The 19,615-nt window shown below is 35.5% G+C and overlaps 1 protein-coding gene across 1 annotated transcript in view; it reads right to left on the minus strand.

The window, feature by feature from the left end:
• Positions 1-19,389, minus strand: part of LOC144450770 (uncharacterized) — a 57,122-nt gene extending 37,733 nt beyond the window's left edge. The window contains exon 1 of the mRNA XM_078141481.1: positions 19,210-19,389. Coding sequence (XP_077997607.1) covers positions 19,210-19,327 — 118 coding nt within the window. The 5' untranslated portion in view covers positions 19,328-19,389. The remainder of the gene's footprint in view (positions 1-19,209) is intronic.
• Between the last annotated feature and the right edge of the window lie 226 nt (positions 19,390-19,615).

Below are 19,615 nucleotides of genomic sequence, written 5' to 3' on the forward strand. Positions count from 1 at the left end.
GTACATGCAACAGATAATGGCTGTGGTAGGATTGGGTTGATGGTTGGCTATGGTAGGATTGGGTTGATGGTTGGCTGTGGTAGGATTGGGTTGATGGTTGGCTGTGGTAGGATTGGGTTGATGGTTGGCTGTGGTAGGATTGGGTTGATGGTTGGCTGTGGTAGGATTGGGTTGATGGTTGGCTGTGGTAGGATTGGGTTGATGGTTGGCTGTGGTAGGATTGGGTTGATGGTTGGCTGTGGTAGGATTGGGTTGATGGTTGGCTGTGGTAGGATTGGGTTGATGGTTGGCTGTGGTAGGATTGGGTTGATAGAGACAATTTCTGGCACCATACTGTAGATTGAATGATAATGTCTACTCTGCAGATGACACAAATCAGGTTTAAGCTAGGGAGTCAAAACCTATTCCTGTCCCTAACCTAACCCTAACTCCCTAACTTGAATATAAATGTCTACCTACTATACAATTAATAAATCAACCATTCTACATTCTTGACATTGCATGTTTTTAAATAACAAATTCAAAGTTTTGGATTTCACACATCAGTTTGACAAAATTTTGGAATGTTTTCTAAAAGTTGACAAAACTACAATTCAGAAGGAAAATATGATACAGTATATTATTTTATTTTATTTTCCTAATTCTGCTTCAAACTTGGTGAATCTGTTTCATCTGTGAAACTAAATTTGAAATACAGAAAGAAGCATTAATCTACTAGAAATATGCAAGCAGTCCTTTGATTATCAGGAGAGTGTCCATAGTTAACACACACCCATTATCAGAGTCAAAAAGGTTATCTGTTCAGCTTATGCTTGTGTGTATGCATTAATTTACTGAAAGTACTCAGGAGGGTTAGCTGTTGGACTTCAAAGAGTGCGGCTTCTCCTGGGTTGACTGTAATCTAACTGTGTGTATAAATCAGATATGGAAACCAATAGAAATGACAGTGTTCTACTAATGACTAGATTACTGAAAGTATGTCAAACTAATATCACAGTGTACAGTTTATTACCTTGGTATTCAAGCTCTCTTCGTATATCGATGGAATTACAAAGACCTGAAGTATCTAGAAATGCAATCACTGGGCTCAAATTTAACATCAAAGCTTGATTGTCAGATTTAGCCCAGTGAACTCTTTCAGTTACAATTTTTGTATTGGTTTCCATTGGTCTAACACAGACTACCACCACATAAATTTGGTAGTCTAGATACAATGTTTAGTCGTCTATGTGTCCTGGACTACTGCTAATTTGGTACTCTAGACACAATGTTTAGTAGTCTATGTGTCCTGGACTACTGCTAATTTGGTACTCTAGACACAATGTTTAGTAGTCTATGTGTCCTGGACTACTGCTAATTTGGTGGTCTAGATACAATGTTTAGTAGTCTATGTGTCCTGGACTACTTCTAATTTGGTAGTCTAGATATGTTTAGTAGTCTATGTGTCCTGGACTACTGGTAATTTGGTAGTCTAGATACATTGTTTAGTAGTCTATGTGTCCTGGACTACTGCTAATTTGGTAGTCTAGACACAATGTTTAGTAGTCTATGTGTGCTGGACTACAGCTGATTTGGTAGTCTAGATACAATGTTTAGTAGTCTATGTGTCCTGGACTACTGGTAATTTGGTAGTCTAGATACAATGTTTAGTAGTCTATGTGTCCTGGACTACTGCTAATCTGGTAGTCTAGATACTATGTTTAGTCGTCTATGTGTCCTGGACTACTGGTAATTTGGTAGTCTAGATACAATGTTTAGTAGTCTATGTGTCCTGGACTACTGGTAATGTGATAGTCTAGATACAATGTTTAGTAGTCTATGTGTCCTGGACTACTGCTAATCTGGTAGTCTAGATACAATGTTTAGTAGTCTATGTGTCCTGGACTACTTCTAATTTGGTAGTCTAGATACAATGTTTAGTAGTCTATGTGTCCTGGACTATTGCTAATTTGGTAGTCTAGATACAATGTTTATTTAGTAGTCTATGTGTCCTGGACTACTTCTAATTTGGTAGTCTAGATACAATGTTTAGTCGTCTATGTGTCCTGGACTACTGCTAATTTGGTAGTCTAGATACAATGTTTATTTAGTAGTCTATGTGTCCTGGACTGTTAATTTGGTAGTCTAGATACAATGTTTAGTAGTCTATGTGTCATGGACTACTACTAATGTGGTAGTCTAGATACAATGTTTAGTAGTATGTGTCCTGGACTATTGTACCAGACTGGTACATTGTGTTCATATACAAGAAGACATTTTAGTCACTGCTTATTTTTACTAATTACCAGACTGGTACATTGTGATCATATACAAGAAGGTATTTTAGTCACTGCTTATTTTTGCGTGTCTGTTTTCCAGCGAAAATCAAAAATAAGTTTTGAGCAAAAATTTGCAAGTTTATAGTATCTCCCTACCCCTCAAACATTATTACTAAAAAATAATGACTTGTAAGGGTAATTTTAGTAAAATTAATTTAGTTTCTACCAAATTTATAAACTGCAGTGTCTCACTTTGGTGGTAGCCTTGGTGAAAAGCTGAGTGAAAACACAGTAGATTTTACCTACTCCTGACAAAAACTCAGCTGTATCGTTAAATCAACTGAAGTTGTGAAGAGTTGACATAGTGATGCAATCATCAATATCTGTCATTCATACAATTACCCATTCTATTATACTCTTTCATACAAACATAGTGACACTAGCAAACACTACATGAATTGGGGTCAAAAAAAGCTGACCACCGTTTCATACATTCTGCCTTCTGTCTCCATTATTCTTTTATACTTAGATGTATTACCATCAAACTGAAACTTTTGAAACAAAATTTTGTTGTCCTTTTTTTAGAAATAATAATGCTACACCTTCTGAAGTATGTATTCAACCACTGTGTGTAACTCTCTTCACTGTTTTTGATTTACAGTAACCTTATTTGAAACTTTTGAAACGGTTTTCTTGGTGATTTCTTTAGAAAAAGTGATACTCCATCTTCTTAAGGATGTATTCAACCATTATTCACACGTGCCTCTGTATTTTTTTTTTCACTTACAGCTGCAATATCTGTAATTGAAACTTTTTAAACAGTTTTTCTGGGCGATTTCTTTAGAAAGAGTGATACTCCACCTTTAGAAGTATTTACTGAAGAAGTGTTTGAAACTCTCCTCCCTGTTTTCACTTCCAGCTGCTCTCTTGTTACTCAAACCTTAGAAACAGTTTCTCTTGGCCATTTCTTTACAAATACACACTTTTACTTGATGCTTCACTTCCTAAAGTACACATATATGATAAACAGCTTTTTGAACCACCTCTCTGTGTTTGTCACTTATAGCTGTGCAGTATCTCACTGAAACTTTTCAAACAGTTTTTGTACACCATTTCCAGTATTTTTAATAAGGATGGTAAGCAGGTATTCAAAACTACTCGGGTTCCCCAGACATTTAACCAGGGTTCCCTACCAGTGTTTTTTAAAGGTACTATGCAGGCAAAATTATGGTACATGGTATGGAAAGCTTTATAAATGTTACCAATATTCTCATTTGTTACAGGGGTTCCCAGGCCTTAGCAAAAACATGGATTTCTCCAATACAAATAGTGATAATTGCTTGAATGGTGTTCTTATATTGCAGTAATATGTTGAAAGGACTATGAACTGCACCACCAACACATGCAAACTAGTAATTCTGTCCAACAGTCTGCCTGTGACATCTGTACCAGCACTAAAGCAGTTATGTCTTAAAGTCAGACAGGCCACACAAAGCTCTGCCTGTGACATCTGTACCAGCTCCAATTCCCCAGCACTAGAGCAGTTATGTCCTAAAGTCAGACAGGCCACACAAAGCACTGCCTGTGACATCTGTACCAGCTCCAATTCCCCCAAGCACAATCATGGCAGTTATGTCTTACAGTCAGACAGCATACATGCTCAAAGCACTGTGTGCAAAGTCTGTCCCAGCTCCACCCCCCCCCCCCCCCAACCCCCCAGCACTATAGCAGTTATGTCTTACAGTTCGACAGGCTAGCTGTCCCTCTAAGCCAATTTGATGAACTACTAACACACAATTTCTAGTGACGCACCAAAATTTTATGTTCCCCTATCTCTTACTATGTAGTGATTCACAAGAAATGCCAGTTTTTATCATTTTGACTCACAACAACAAAATTTGGCTATCATCAGAGGGCACACACGGTGACAGCACACATGCCCAAAGCACTGCCAGTGATGTCTGCTACCAGCTTCCACTCCTTCGAGTATAGCCTGATACCATTTATCATCTCTTGTAGGAAACAATCTCCTGGACACCACATGACACAGTGACTGTTTGACAACCAGTTATCACATACTTGAAGCGACATAAAAGAACATTATCTCTGTTTACAAAAATCGTGTACTTGTGAAGTTTTCACATTGCTAGTGGCAAGACATATGCATTGTCTATAGTTTCATTTACTATATACTATATACTATATACTATTACTATATACAGCTATTACTACTACATTGATTTATTTAGTTATTTTGCTACAATTTTCTATTGATTTCCATTGTCTAACAGACTACCACCATATAAATTTGGTAGTCTAGATATGATGTTTAGCAGTCATGTGTCTTGGACTACAGCTAATTTTGAGCCCTGCCAGTGAATACACTTTTCACAAGTAGTTACCATGTTCAAAAAATTATCTCCAGGCAAAACAACCAGGTCCTCTTTTCAGCAAATCAAATCCATTGAACATGTGGTATATCGTCCATACTAAATTTGTACAGTGGTTTGTTCGTGAGAACAACTTTACAAATCTATGTTACAGCCTACCACTACCAGTCCTAGCATCACATCACATATCAGGACATGAACTTGACCTAGTTTCAAGTACACTGGTTTTCCTGTATGTTTACACACCACAATTAAACAAACAGACATGGTTCTAAAACAAACTATGGCTAATAGATGTCATGTAAGTGTTAAATACAACAGTATATGCTTTCGGCAAACAAACTTTGTCTGTAGCACAACAGCAGCTGACATTCAAGGTTAAATTGGCTCCATTCATTTATAGTACTAGGCTCACATTCTACACTCATATTACAGAACCACAACTCTAGTCTTAATTGTTGTAAAAGTGATAAGCTTGTTTTTGGACTGTGTTCACATTAGATTTGTCAAAATGTGCTACCCATCTTTGATCTGACCCCAACTAAATGGACAGGTGAATACTGAGATGCAAACCATGACACCAGGACCAATATCAACCAAAATGTATACATATACTTAAACATAAATTTAAACCAAGTTCAAACCTACAACTGTCACCTTGCACCAGGAAAACAAGACCAACTATGTCTGACTTTATTATACTATTCACACTCAGTCTGTTTTTAATAGTCAGTTGAGACATGACCAGACTTGATACGTAAAGTGTCCAGTGTGTACCTCCTGACTGAGAAGTTTACTATAGTATAAAGCAATATAGTCTAGTGCACAATCGGGTTGTCGGTGGTCGAGTGGTTAAACCACTTGCCTCTTACCACTGCAGTCGGGGTTCAAACCCCATTCAGGGTTCGATTAAATTTACCACACTGTAAGTAACTAAGAAGAGTGTCATTCAGTTTGACTCTACCGAACAATGCAGGTTTTCCCTGTGTACTCCAGTTTCCTCCTGCATTAACACTGAACCCATGAGGGATGGCCCTCACTGGACTTCTTGGGAGACAAGTGTTTATATGCTTAAAGAATTATCCAGTATAAATAAAGATGATTATTATTATTATTATTATTAATAGTGGATCTACCAGAACATTGCTTTTAGATATCACTCTCCTTACCAAGCTCATACTTTGGACATTGCATCATTTTTTATGCCATAATTATAAAAATTTTGTCTATTAGTTCTCAATATATATACACAATTATAAACTGCTCCACATCAATGTAAAATTCTCTATGTTAGTTATCAAAGTACTTCAAATGTAACAACTTCTGAAATCAAAGATACTTTTAAGAGACAAAAACAGTTTGACCTATGACCTGTAACCCCTGACCCTAACACAGGTAACTGCGTGTGGGAAAAATCTTGATATGTGGGGTCACCATGATGATGTCCTTATGTAGACATATGCATGCCTGGGGACATACACAGTATAGTATAACCTGGTACTACTAGGTACATTGAATTACAACATACAATTCACTATGTTATCAAGGTATCACATATCAGTGTTTTATGCGTTCTTGTCAGGTGTTACAAAACCTAAAAGACAGACTACTGTGTTCTAAAGTAGTCACTGAACCATGATTCTAAACTCTGAACAGACTGCTGGCAACCAGATAACTGATGGCTATCATAAAATACCATAACATTACAGAACTGTACGTCACAGAACCATGGTTCGCGACTAAACTCTGAACAGACTGCTGGCAACCAGGTAACTGATGGCTAAAATACAATACCACAACATTACAGAATAGTCACTGAACCAAGGTTCTAAACTCTGAACAGACTGCTGGCAACCAGATAACTGGTGGCTATCATAAAATAACATAACATTACAGAACCATGGTTTTAACTCCGAACAGACTGTGGCAACCAACTGTTTGCTAGCTATCATAGACAGAACACTGGCAACCAGATAGATGCCTGCTAGCTGATAATACTAGCAACAACAAAATCATGTTTATAACAGCAGACAACTAGTGCAGGAGACATTTACAATGTATCACCATTCCTGTTTCTCCTTTGACCAGTCAGAGAATTGAAAATGCTACAAACCCTTAAAGCAAAATTATTTAGATTCTTTTCAGCTGTAATTCAAGTCAACTGGTATGGTATGCTATTCCATGTTTTCAATGTGTTCATGTACGACAAGTAACACGTACTCCAAATTTACTTGTGTGTAGGTTGAGGCCAAATTTACATTAGAAACTCGGCTGAAACTAAGTAAACACAGTAATATAAAGAAATTCAACTGTGAAACTGAGCGAAACTGACAAAAGTCAAAGACATTTTGACTGTGAAAATGAACAAACACAGTACATTTAAAGAAATTCATCTGTGAAACTGAGTGAAACTGAGAGTGCGTCAGAGATCTGAGAGTGAAACCGCGCAAACACAGCACATTTTACAGCAATTCAACTTCGACACTGATTGAAACTAAGGAAACTGACTGAGGAATTCAACTGTGAAACTGAACAACTACATTTATACAGAAATTCAATTACCAAAACAAAGAAAATTTAAACAAATTTGACTGTGTAACTGCTGGGCCAAACACACAGAAAATCTTAAAGTTACTTTATTTTTCTTGCCAATAGAACAATAAAAATTACAACATGAATCTGAAGCCATTCTACACCAAATAAATTATACTTCACGTTTAATATAAAAATGTGAATTGAAGTCATTTTACACCACATACTGATACAAATACATATACAGTATTTTTCATGTCATATATGAGAATGCAATGTTAACATAAAGTCAGTTTACACCAAAGTATTTCTCCCGCCAAATACAAGAACACAGAATCTAAAGTCACTTTTTGACCAAATACAATTACTGCAGGTGGTGCAGATAAAGTGTTCTTCGAATCAAATTGACTATACATACAGACGCAAAGTATTTTTGATGCCAAATATCCTGTGAGAACATAGAATCTGAAATCACTTTCAACCAAGTAGCGCTGCAGGTGAAGATCAAGTGTTCTTCACAGTGAATATAAGAGCGCAATATGAATCCAAAGCCAAAACAAATACTTGGGCCTGGTGATAGACTAATATAAATTGAAAACAGCTATGAATACTTAGTGGCACGTTCCTATATCCAGTAATGCTACTTCAATAGCAATTATATTTCAATCATCCAGAACCCCTTCTTAGCACTGTCAACACTCAACTGATATAAAGTATTAGTTAGTGCCTCCACTAACATGAATCATGTACCACATACCAAACACTGTTTACATTACCATAGCAACCAGCACACTCTTTTGTTTATCTAAGAGTCTGCAATCTTGTTAATATTATTGACTGATATGCTAATGATCAACAGAGTCAACAATGGGAAATCTTGAGGTCAATAGTTGTGCCCTGTCCTCACAATTATAAACATTAAGAGACTTATCTGAACTTTGACCTCGTATGTACTTGGCTTAGATTACGATTTGGTCCCTGAAAAACAAAACTTCGTGTCTAAATTATACTCAAGTAGTATCATAAATATTGGGTGAAATTGACAATGTGGGGTTCCCTTTCAATATCAGGTGGTATTCTACTTTTTACTTGTCAAAAAGTTTTCGTAGAAACGAGAGGCAAATGAAAATATTTATAAACTGTCAACACACCATATTATAACCCCATTAATATCAATCAGTATCGGCATCACTTGGTGATTGCTTGTTTTCTAAACATATATTTTGATTATCTGGCAGTCCCACACTGATATAGATAACAAAAATAACTATACATTTGTCAATATTATAAATGGTCTGTCAGTAATTACGTGACTCTATTTCAGACTCCTTACTATTTTGAAAACTTCAACTGATTTCTAAAAGCTAACTACATAGCTACAACACTGAGTCACCAGGGATTGGCCAGTGATCTACTTTCTCCATTTTTCTACATTTCACTCACTAATTTTGACAATTCTTCGTGTATTTGTCCAGCGTACTTTTTACAATCTTCCATATACTCTATAAATTAGCTATAGCCCTGGATTCAGAGTGTGTTTTTTGCATAGTTTTTACAACCCGGGTATTAACAGGAGTTGGGGGGGGGGGGGGGGGGGGGACTCTGGTAAAAATCTATCAGCGTTTCTTGAGAACATCTTAAACCATAATAACAAACAGGTGAGGGAATCTCTTATGATACATTTACGGTTTTCAAATCTTAGTGAAACAGAGAAATCTGATATATAATAATTTATATTATTTTATTTTTACTTAGTGTTTTTACTATGGTGGTACAATTTAGACAATTCGCACTTGTTTACTTGTGTTTTCAAACCCCAACAACATGGGAGTTACATCTGGTAAACTCATCTAACTATTCTTTGATACCTCAACCATTAATTATTTATATCGCAACTTTACTATATAGTCAAATTAAAGGTTAATAGAGTATGTCAATTTGAAAGACTTCGTAATAATTAAAGTGATACAAATCACTGATACCGACTAAATTGTCGGTACAAGTGAATCATAACAAAATTCCAGCAGTCAGAATGGCGTGAGAATCGTAGAGTAAATTCAAATCTAACATACTCTACATTTTTCAACTCTTTTAAGTCTCTAATAGTCATTATAGGTGTTATGCGATACCTTTGTATTAGTTCAGGTTGGACATGTAATTAGTGTCACAACTAAATACCCATTGTTTAATCTAATTTGTTGCCTTTGTTTTTGACATTTGTTTGTTGCGTTGCCAGTTGGGGGTTGGGTAAAAAAACAGATGCCATTACCTGCCATTAGAGCCACGGTAGTCATAGTCGTAACTAAAGGCTATTTGCATTGGCCTACACTAACCAACAGAACTTTCACTGGACACGGACACAAATCAATCCTACAATGCTTTTGTGCCTGTCAATATGGAGCCAACTTTTCTCCACTTTCATCGTAGCTTCCTACGAAAACAGTTATTTACAAATACTTCAAAGACTCATGATAATCCATTTTCACTTTGACAATGAAAAGACGGTTTAATTAGTATTTCTAATATGTTGTTTATCCTGTCAACACATACCAATCTTCACTTTCAATTTATAACCCTACTTTCAAAGATACACCACTTATGGTGTTTTTGTGGTGTCTTTTTTTTGTATTTGAGTGTTTTTAGCAATGCCAAGGCACATTCCTCTCGATTCTATCAATTGGCAATAAAGAATATTATTATTATTAAGTAAGTTTGATTTTCTTGACATTATCAGCTACACTTTTCCATTATTCTGTTGATTCCTTAAATTCAAGCTCTACCTTATTTTTATTTGATTTACTTTGCCTAAGTACTTACAGACAAAATAAATTATCATTGCAATATCATTTCCAGTGCTCAACTCTGACATAGTAAATTGTGTGTCCTTGTATTTTCTAGAGTAGGACCACCACAATGGCTACCTATTGATTTCTGGATTTTTAGATTATCATTTCTTTAAAAACAGCAGTCCAAACACTGAAGGAAGCCAACATCATAACTTATATATATACTAGTAAACATAGATATTTTCACTACTAGAAATTTTGCAATTTCATATTCTTCAGCTAGTTCTCAAAGACTAATTCTTTTACTAATTATCAATTTGGTATTGTTTTCATGTACAAGAAGGTATTTTTAGTAAATATTTATATTTGCATTTTTGTTTTCTTGTGAAAAAAACCCTGAAATAAGTCTTTACCAAAGATATTCAGGTTTACAGTTACTGTATATGTTTTACCTAAATTTGTATGTGTAGTTTGTTTTGAGCCCTGCTTGGACCATATGAGATACAGTATTTAAGTGCTTTTAATATACTTGTCAAAACTTGATATTTTAACCAGAAGGTTTTATTTTTCCAGCCTCATAATTTTATACAATTTCACACATTTTAGTTCAGTTGCTAGACAACATAATCCGCCATTTTATTTGATTCCTACTTGCATCAAATCAAATAAAGTAATATGTAGTTCTAATGCCATACATTTCAAAACATCAACAGAAAAAGAGGCAAAATTTCCAGCCCTAGGGCTTCGATTATAAGGATGTTTTACAACTTATATTTTCCTGAATTTATAATCTGTTATCTTATTCTAAAACTAACAGAGAAATCAGTTCTGATTGCACTCATGGCTTCATACACAAACTTACACCAAAAAGCTATTTACATTGCTTGGTCACATTGCCAAGGCTTTAATACCGAACATCGACTCTAAAACTCTAGAAATTACATTTATCGAACCACACATATTATCTTTTTTGGTGCTGACCTTTGACCTTGCACGACACAAGACTACTTTTAAGCCACAGAGCATTATTTGTACATCATGTTGAATCTAAGGTTGTCAGTGAAAAGGATGCAATTTTCTTCTTTTTTTGTGTGTACAAAGCCGTCTCCAAATCACTGATGTCGTTTTCACTGAGGTATCTCAACAAAAGCAACAGTGAGGAGAAGATCTAACAAAGCTACTATTCTTTAAGAACGTCTTTGGGATGCAAATCGCGATTCTTTCAATTGAAACGATGGCCAATGTAAAAGGAGAGAACAACCTATAAACTTAACCCAGTGTCTAATACAGCAGGACGTGAACAAAATGTGAACGAAAACACACGTAGACTTAAAAAACTGTCTTTGTATTATTTCAGTCAAAAGAATCAATGTCGGTTGCAATTTTTTTTTTTGACCACAGTAGTGGAGAAATGGACACGAGAAAGAGACACAGTGATTTGCATAATCAGTATTTGAGTAGTGTTTTCACAACTGCTTGTTACACAAAAGAGGAACTATCCACTGGTTGCCAGGAATGCTGTCAACTGCTTTACTTTCAACTGAAAAGTTGCCCTACCAAAGGGCATCACCTTAAAAAACGTGTAAAACTATCCCCCTGGGTCAAATACTCATGGTCTTTCACTTTAACTTGTACACATCTGAATTTTTCACTAATAAAAGAAGTGTTCCACAGGTCAGCTTTCCTCTAGAGAACCATTTTCTACTGTTCATCAGCCAACAATGAGGCCGTAGAAAAACAAAAGATTTCACAGTATCCCTCTATATTCAAAGGAAAGGACAAAACAGTCAGCAACTGTGAAGAAAAGTGAGTCAGCAAGTGATGAATTCTGTAAGTAATCGCGGCCAACAACAGGTGAATTCTGAAGTGAATACAGTCAGCAACTTGTGCATTCACAAGCAAATGTAGCCAGCAACTGGTGAATTCTGAAGTACCAGGGGTAAACATAGCCAACAACTTCTGAATTTTGAAGTAACTGCAGCTATCAACTGGTGATTTTTTAAGTAAACGCAGCCAGCAAATGGTGAATTTTGAAGTACCAGTGGTAAACACAGCCAAAAACTGGTGAATTGTGAAGTACACGCAGCCACTAAATAGTGAATTCTGAAGTTAAACTGCTGCTATCAATGGGTGAATTCTGAAGTAACTGCAAATAGCACCAGGAACTGATGAATTTTGAAGTAACTGATGACAAAAATATGCCCATTTATAAAAAGTGAATTTTGAAGTACTACAGCCAGCAAGAAACTCATGATTTCAGAAGTAAACATGGCTAGCAGCAAACTAGGTTGAAAACCATGGAAACTTCTTCAGTGTTTTTGTTATGGTTTGAGAACCATGGTAACAGTGAGTGGGGAAATCTGATAAAATTGGCATAGTTTCCCAGACATTATTTGGGTGGGAAACCCAATGTTTTTATGGAAAAAATCATGTTAAGTGTTGGTATTACAGTGGCATGAAATCATTGATGCACAAATCATGCATTTTTATTTTTGTATTTCCCCACTTTGTAGACACTCATTCTGGTATAAACTCGATATACATAAACTTTGAATATCAAAGCTTAGGGAATGATTTCTGTACAAATTATATCTTGAAAACTTTTACAAACTGAAGTATTTGTTCGAGAACAGAAAGCTGACGTAGAATGTAGATGATAACGGACATTTAAAAAAATCTTCAAATAATATGAAAGTAACCACTAAGTTTGCCACCTGAGAATAGCATTATTGCCTTAGGTTTGAAAAGAATAGATCGCCTGTAGGTTTTTGGCCACCAGCAAGGCCAGCAGAAACAATACACACTCAATTAATCTGTTTCTCTTTTTTCCCCAGTTGTGAAATAAGTCTCTTTTTTCCTGTTCACTTCTCCCGTCACCTTTGATTCACTTTCTACCCATGACATGACAATTATAAAACTGAATGAGAGTCTGTAAAAGAAAGACTATGACAATTATAAACTGAATAAGAGTCTGTAAATGAAAGACTACATTTTCCAGACTAATCTGTAGGAACTACTCTTTTTATCAATTCTTAAAAAAGCAAACTTACTGCAATGTGCCTGTAGGTATGCTGTACATTTGTTCTAGTAAGAATGGTTATAACTGTAGGATTTAACTATTCGTAGTTTCTATAAATGAATATATTTGACAAAAACACTGTTAACTTAAAACCTCCCCCTCTGGGTGTAGTGAAGGGGAGGGTTTGATACACAGATGGTGTTCATGTTATATTGAGTTCTGTTACCAACTACATGTACCCTCCAGTTGTTGGGAAATTGATCAAGAAGAAGACTCTCTATGTTATTAGGATTTTAAAACCTTCTTACCAATACCCTCCAGCTGGGAAGTGGTGTGATGGAGGGTACATCCACATAGAGGAAGGGAGGGAGGACTAAGAAGGTGCTAAGTTATTAGGATTCTGTTAAAACCTTCTTACAATACCCTCCAGCTGGGAAGTGGTGTAATATACAGTACATCCACATAGAGGGAGGGGGACTGAGGAGGTGTTATGCACCAATACCTACATACCTTCCAGCTGGGAAAGAGTTGAGGATAAGGGTCAATCTATATAGTTTATTTGGGCACAGTTAAACATTTTGCATGAATACCTTCCAGCTTGGAGGTGGGGGGTGGGGGGGGGGGGGGGGGTGGGGGTAATGAGTGAGAATGTGTCATGTTATTTGAGTTATGTTTAAAACGTCACACCAACACCACTGCAAGACATACAATGTAAATTCTATGTGATTTGAGCTCTGTTATAATCACCCATACCCTTTTGGCTAAGACTAATAAGAGATAGGTAGCCTGTTTATGGCACGTCGGTATATTTCGTTCAATCTCTCACGAGATTGAGCGAATATACCATAAATGCTGTTAAAACAGCCTAAGCGATAGGAGGAAAGAGGAAGAATTTATTTTATCTGTTATATACCCCTCTGGCAGAGATAAGGAAGGTGATTGAGAAGGAGGTGCCATCTACATCATTTGAACTCTGCTAAAATAGTACCCCTTTATCTAAGGGAGGGTTGTGAAGTTGGTGGGAATGGGGGGGGGGGCAGGAGAAGGTGGAATGGGGGTTGCTATTAATTTTATTTCAATTTCAGTATGTGTACTTCAGTACAAAAGTAGCTTCAATTTCTACTTTTGAATTTTAAATTTTGAATTTTTTGAAGAAAACTTTTCATTTTTGCTTTTGTTAGACAGTGAACATTGTAAACACAGTATTCTTTCATATACTGAAGAACATGGCTAATATGTCAACAACATGACATGTGACATGTAACAATACCTCATTGTAACATGACATGTGACATGTAACAATACCTCATTGTTCAGTAGTACACCTCTGACAATACTGATGAGATGTAAGCAAAAATTTGGGATTTGCTTCTAAGAAATATTTTGACTCTGTGAGTATTACTAAATGTCCAAAACAATCCAATAGTTAAGTTTGTTAAATAATTTTGTTTGTTAAAATTAAAACGTATAACATTTTCTTTTACTACATTTATATTGAAATTAATAATACTAGATTAAAACCGTAATTTAATTTACAGTAGAAGCAGAGGCATAAACTTTTCACTCAAGTCACAATTTCTACATAAATTAACCTTAATAAACTATTCTAGTATAATGTATGTCTTCTATAACATTACAATTGTCTTCTGGCATTGTTAGAACAGCTGATTGGATAGTAGGGATTTCCTCAACATTTTTTCATAGTATGAAAAATAGCATCATCAATTCATGTATAATAAGAAATATGTTTCAATGATACTCGGTTTGAGTTCAGTCAGTTGTAAGTGTTGACTACATATGCTTGAGTACGTAGATTCTTCATTCTCCATAGGAGTATTTGTTTGTACACATCTAAATACAAGTTGGGAGAAAGCGGGATACTATGAGTTCATTTTGAACTTGGCGCAAATTTTACCCCAAAAGGTATCAACTCTGCTTATAGCCCTTTATATCCTGAAGTTTTATGACTCAAAAAACACTAGATTCAATAAACAATAACTGCTGAATGATTATTTACTTATTTATTTTATTTAAACTTTATTTAAAGAGTGTTAAAAAATCATACAGATAACCTGGTTAGCTAAAATGTTTTGTAAATACTAAATTTAAAAAAAAAGTATGAAATTTATTTCATCTTAATTTTGTAGTAGTACCAGTATCAAAATCTAATTTCCCTTAGATGAGAGAGTAAAGAGCCTTGGTAAAAAAATAAATATCTTGACAGGAATTGTGTTTTAGATGAAAATAGATGCCGATGAAATTAACTAAAATATAATTAAATGAAAGGAAACAAGGCGAAAATAACAAACTTACAACACTGAGACTTTTCATGTTAATTTCACTGGCAAAAAATTGTCCTGTAATGAAATCTTTTACAAAAAAATGCAAGGAACGTTATTTTTTTTTCTCTATTTTTTTTCTTCTGAATAACCATGGTAAGGGGTCTTAAGACCTGTCATGACATATTAGGCTTGGCACTAAATCAGACATAGATCTGATTAAAGTAAGGACACTATGGCCCTACCATGTCTGCACCGATTTCACCAAATTATCCTAAGATGTCTAAACTAATTTCAGCCAAGAAAGTTTATGAGACAATAAATTGCTTGCTGCTAGAGAGACTTAAATAGAGCAAATAAATATCCCAAAGGGCCATGACCTAGAAAGAGCTGTTTTGATTATCAACATCAGCACACATCTTTTGTGTTCACCAGCAACAACCATCTTTTATGTTCAACAGCAGTACACATCAAGTTTTATGTTCAACATTAGTACACATCTTTTACGTTCAACATTAGCACACATCTTTTATGTTCAACATCAACAACCATCTTTTATGTTCACCAGCAACAACCATCTTTTATGTTCAACATCAGTACACATCTTTTATGTTCAACATTAGCACACATCTTTTATGTTCAACATTAGCACACATCTTTTATGTTCAACATTAGCACACATCCTTTATGTTCAATTTTGTTTTCAAGCTACAATCACAGGAACATTAGTTGAAATTGTTTTATTAAACATAATGAATTAATATCACACACCGGCAATAACTTGTTGGTACTCATATTAGTATAGTTCCGCCTATAATATGGTACAATATATCCAATCCACATCCTAAAAATTAGCCCCGCCTCCATGAGATCATGAGTTCACCTGTTATTGTACTATTCATGATTATATCAAACTCTAATTCATATGTATAATGTTTAATTATTGATATTGAAACTATTTTCAGTGAATATATTTTTGGTTGTCTGATTGAAAACAACAAAACTAACATTCCAGTTGCAGTAAGTGCAGCCTTAATTATAGATACAAATTAATGTGATAAAGAATTTGTTACAAGGTTTGTATATTGCACTATTTATGTTATATATGTCATGTCACAAAAATGGATTGTAATAAAATATTAAAATATTTTTGGTTATTTCTCATGATTTTCATTTATATCAAATGTTAACTACCTCGGTACTCAATACTGGAGTGGAAACAAGGCAGTGTTGCCATGGAAATGAAATAGATATGTTTTAAATCGTATTATACAATAAATCAACCCAAGGTTCTCACATTAGTGTTATCATATCAGTGAAGTCTTAGGATTCACTCTTTTGTTCAGGACCAACTTTTTCTAGAACTCTGCCAGGCACCTGTTTTTTCTCACCTAAGTTTTAATCCTAATCAAAACTGGACTTGTTTTAATCAAAACCGAATCCCCAATAAATGCAAATTGACAGGTGATGTATTGGTATTAAACACGAGACACAGTGACGTCTTTTCATCATTGTTAGCTTTCTGGAAGCCGTCACTACATATGACCAATTTTCCAACATTTTGATTTCGCCATGACTAACACTTTGTTAAGTTTTGCATTGACATATTTTCTCTGTTTACTCTGTTTGTTTGTTATTCACAATAATGAACAAAACCAGGACTGTGTCATGAGTTACAGTAACTTTACAACTATAATTTTTAAATCAAAGTTTGTGAACTTAACAGCAACCAAGAAACATGAAATTAAATTAATGACCAAAAATATGAGAAAAAGTATCATGAGTCATTATCTTAAATTAAAGTTTGTGAAAATAACAGCCAACAAGAAAGCTTGGAAATGACAAACTGCATGTAATTGGGTCAAGCTAGCAGAACTGGCACTACATTGTATACTGTAAGCATAAGTTGGTTTACATTCCTGGCAAAATGTACCATCTTTGGTTGTACCATATTTGGACTCATATAGAATGCCAAGGCTCAAAATTAGCAGTAGTCTGGGGGTAGATAGATAGACTAGTCTACTTAACATTGTATCTAGACTACCAAATGTATCTGGTAGTTGTCTGTCAGAATAATGGAAATCAACAGAAAACCAGTAGAGCTCTGACATAGTTCACTTGTTAAATCTGACTATCAACTTAAGAAGTTCAACTTGAGCCCGAACTACACTACACTACAATTATTATTTTGTCAATAACCATAGTTTTAACCCCCTCCCCCTCCCCTCCCCTCCCCTCCCCACTTCATATACAATCTCTGAGACTAGCCTACCACTTTAGCTATTTCTTCACATCAGATAAGTTTTACAGCTATTTTCATGTTTGTTTCTGGGTATCTTTGTCTTTATTTATCTGTTTGTTTGTTTGTTAGTTTGTTTGTTTGTTAGTTTGTTTTTAGTCTGTTGGCCTGTTTAATACAATACAAAATTTCATTCAATAAAATCTCTGGAAAACTAAGATTTCTCAGATTAACCTTAAAATGACAGCAAATGACTGGAGGTAAATTTGTGTAAAAATTTACTTTTTTTCATTACTTGTTGAAAATAATATGAAGAATATTAAACATTAAAAATGTAATCATCAGACAAATTCATGTTCTTACACCAACATGTTTGCTTCCCTTTTTTTTTCTTTTATTTTTCTTCAAATTTGAATTCTGACGACACTGAGTATTTGACCTTGCAAATCTGTCTTACAACACCATGGGTAGAAGCTGTTTTGTTGAAGTAAACAGAGACGTTAGTTGATGATAGTACTACTCGTAGTCTCAGAGCTACCGTGTTCCATGTTATGTAAAACGTTATGTCAATAGTTAGCTATAGAGCGGAACTCCGTCTGTGATCAGATTTACATTGTAATCTCAATTCCAGCCTCTGGAACGTTGAGAGTTCCTGATCGCTTACTAAACTAGTCGTAAACAAACTTTAAAGACCGCTGATCCTATTTTCTCACGAACTATACGTTAAAAGACGGTAATTGTTGTTAAACCGTAGAGTTGGGTTACATTTCAAGTGAAATCGTTACGCAAACCTATCGAAATCCGGGTCTGAAACAACGAAACTGTCAAACGTCGATTTTTTTGTTAGTAACAATGTCTTTGATTAGGGTATTTTCAACGCATTTCGCTTGATGGATATCAACGACGTTGCCCTAACGGTCGAAATTTTCCCTGGAGCTTTTCAAAGGTAAGGCGGGTTAAGTAGTAGTTCGTGTTACTCGGACCGCTGACAAATTTGTATAACTTAGGTGTACCTGGTCGCACCTTGTAACTGTTAACAGTGTTTCATACCTTCTAGACAGTATTTAACACCTAATACGAAACTGCATTGTCTGTTTGTTGAAACAATACACATTTATAATTATCGGAGTGCTAGTTCAAAGTAAATTTCTACTTTCTGGTATTTTGAATGAGCCGTTTTGGTGGGTAGGGGATCCGGGATTGAATACTGGAAGTTTTCAGAGTGACCACATAAAAATGTACACGATTTTATTACATTGCGATTTGTGCCAAAGCCTCGAGGATGTTGTTTAGACCACATAAAAATCCTTTTTGGATTGAAACTGCTATTGTCATATTTTGGTAAGCTACGTGATGATGGTTGCCAGTTCAATTCATTTAAAACGTGTGTTCACCAATCCATGGTTAATTCCCCCTTTCAATTAGTTAGACAGACGTCCTGCCTTCACGACGACAAACTCTGAGGCTGCAACAAACCTCAGACAATTTCAAGAAAATGTCGCTTTTGGGGAGCGGAATGCTCTAAAAACTACAATAATTTATCGATGTACTTATTACCTATACTACAACAACGCACTTAGAAACCACAATTTATATAGTCATTCATGTTTGTCGGGTCTCTGGCGACACCGCGCGAATGGGTCATTTGTGGTAAGAAATAAAACTTGAGAATACACACTGTACGAGAGTGGAGTCCGAATACTTACTCAAATTGCTGAAATTCGCTCCAGAGCACGATCCACTTTCGTTCTCCCAGTGACGAAGCCACGACCCAGTGGCACTCTCGCTTAACGGAGGACTCCGATCTGAACTAGAATTGTCCATGGTTTCATCATGATCGTCACAAAACTTTTCGCGTACGATGTGTTTGCCCTCTGTGGAAGGCAGCCATGTTGTACAACAAAATGGTTTCACCGGTGAATAGGAAGGAAGGGTGTGTCTGACAAAAAGAACAGCTACAAATAATGTTGAAGAAATATGACGTAAATCACTCGCCCCGAAAACCTTTTGGGGTAGACGTTACACTTTTTGACGTTTTGATATCAAAGTAGACTTTACATTTATACTTATCTCTCGACGAATGACTTCAACAAGATAAGTGGTGTTATTTTT

The sequence above is a fragment of the Glandiceps talaboti genome, chromosome 20 (assembly GCF_964340395.1).
Source record: "Glandiceps talaboti chromosome 20, keGlaTala1.1, whole genome shotgun sequence".
In the NCBI taxonomy this organism is placed as follows: Eukaryota; Metazoa; Hemichordata; class Enteropneusta; family Spengelidae; genus Glandiceps; species Glandiceps talaboti.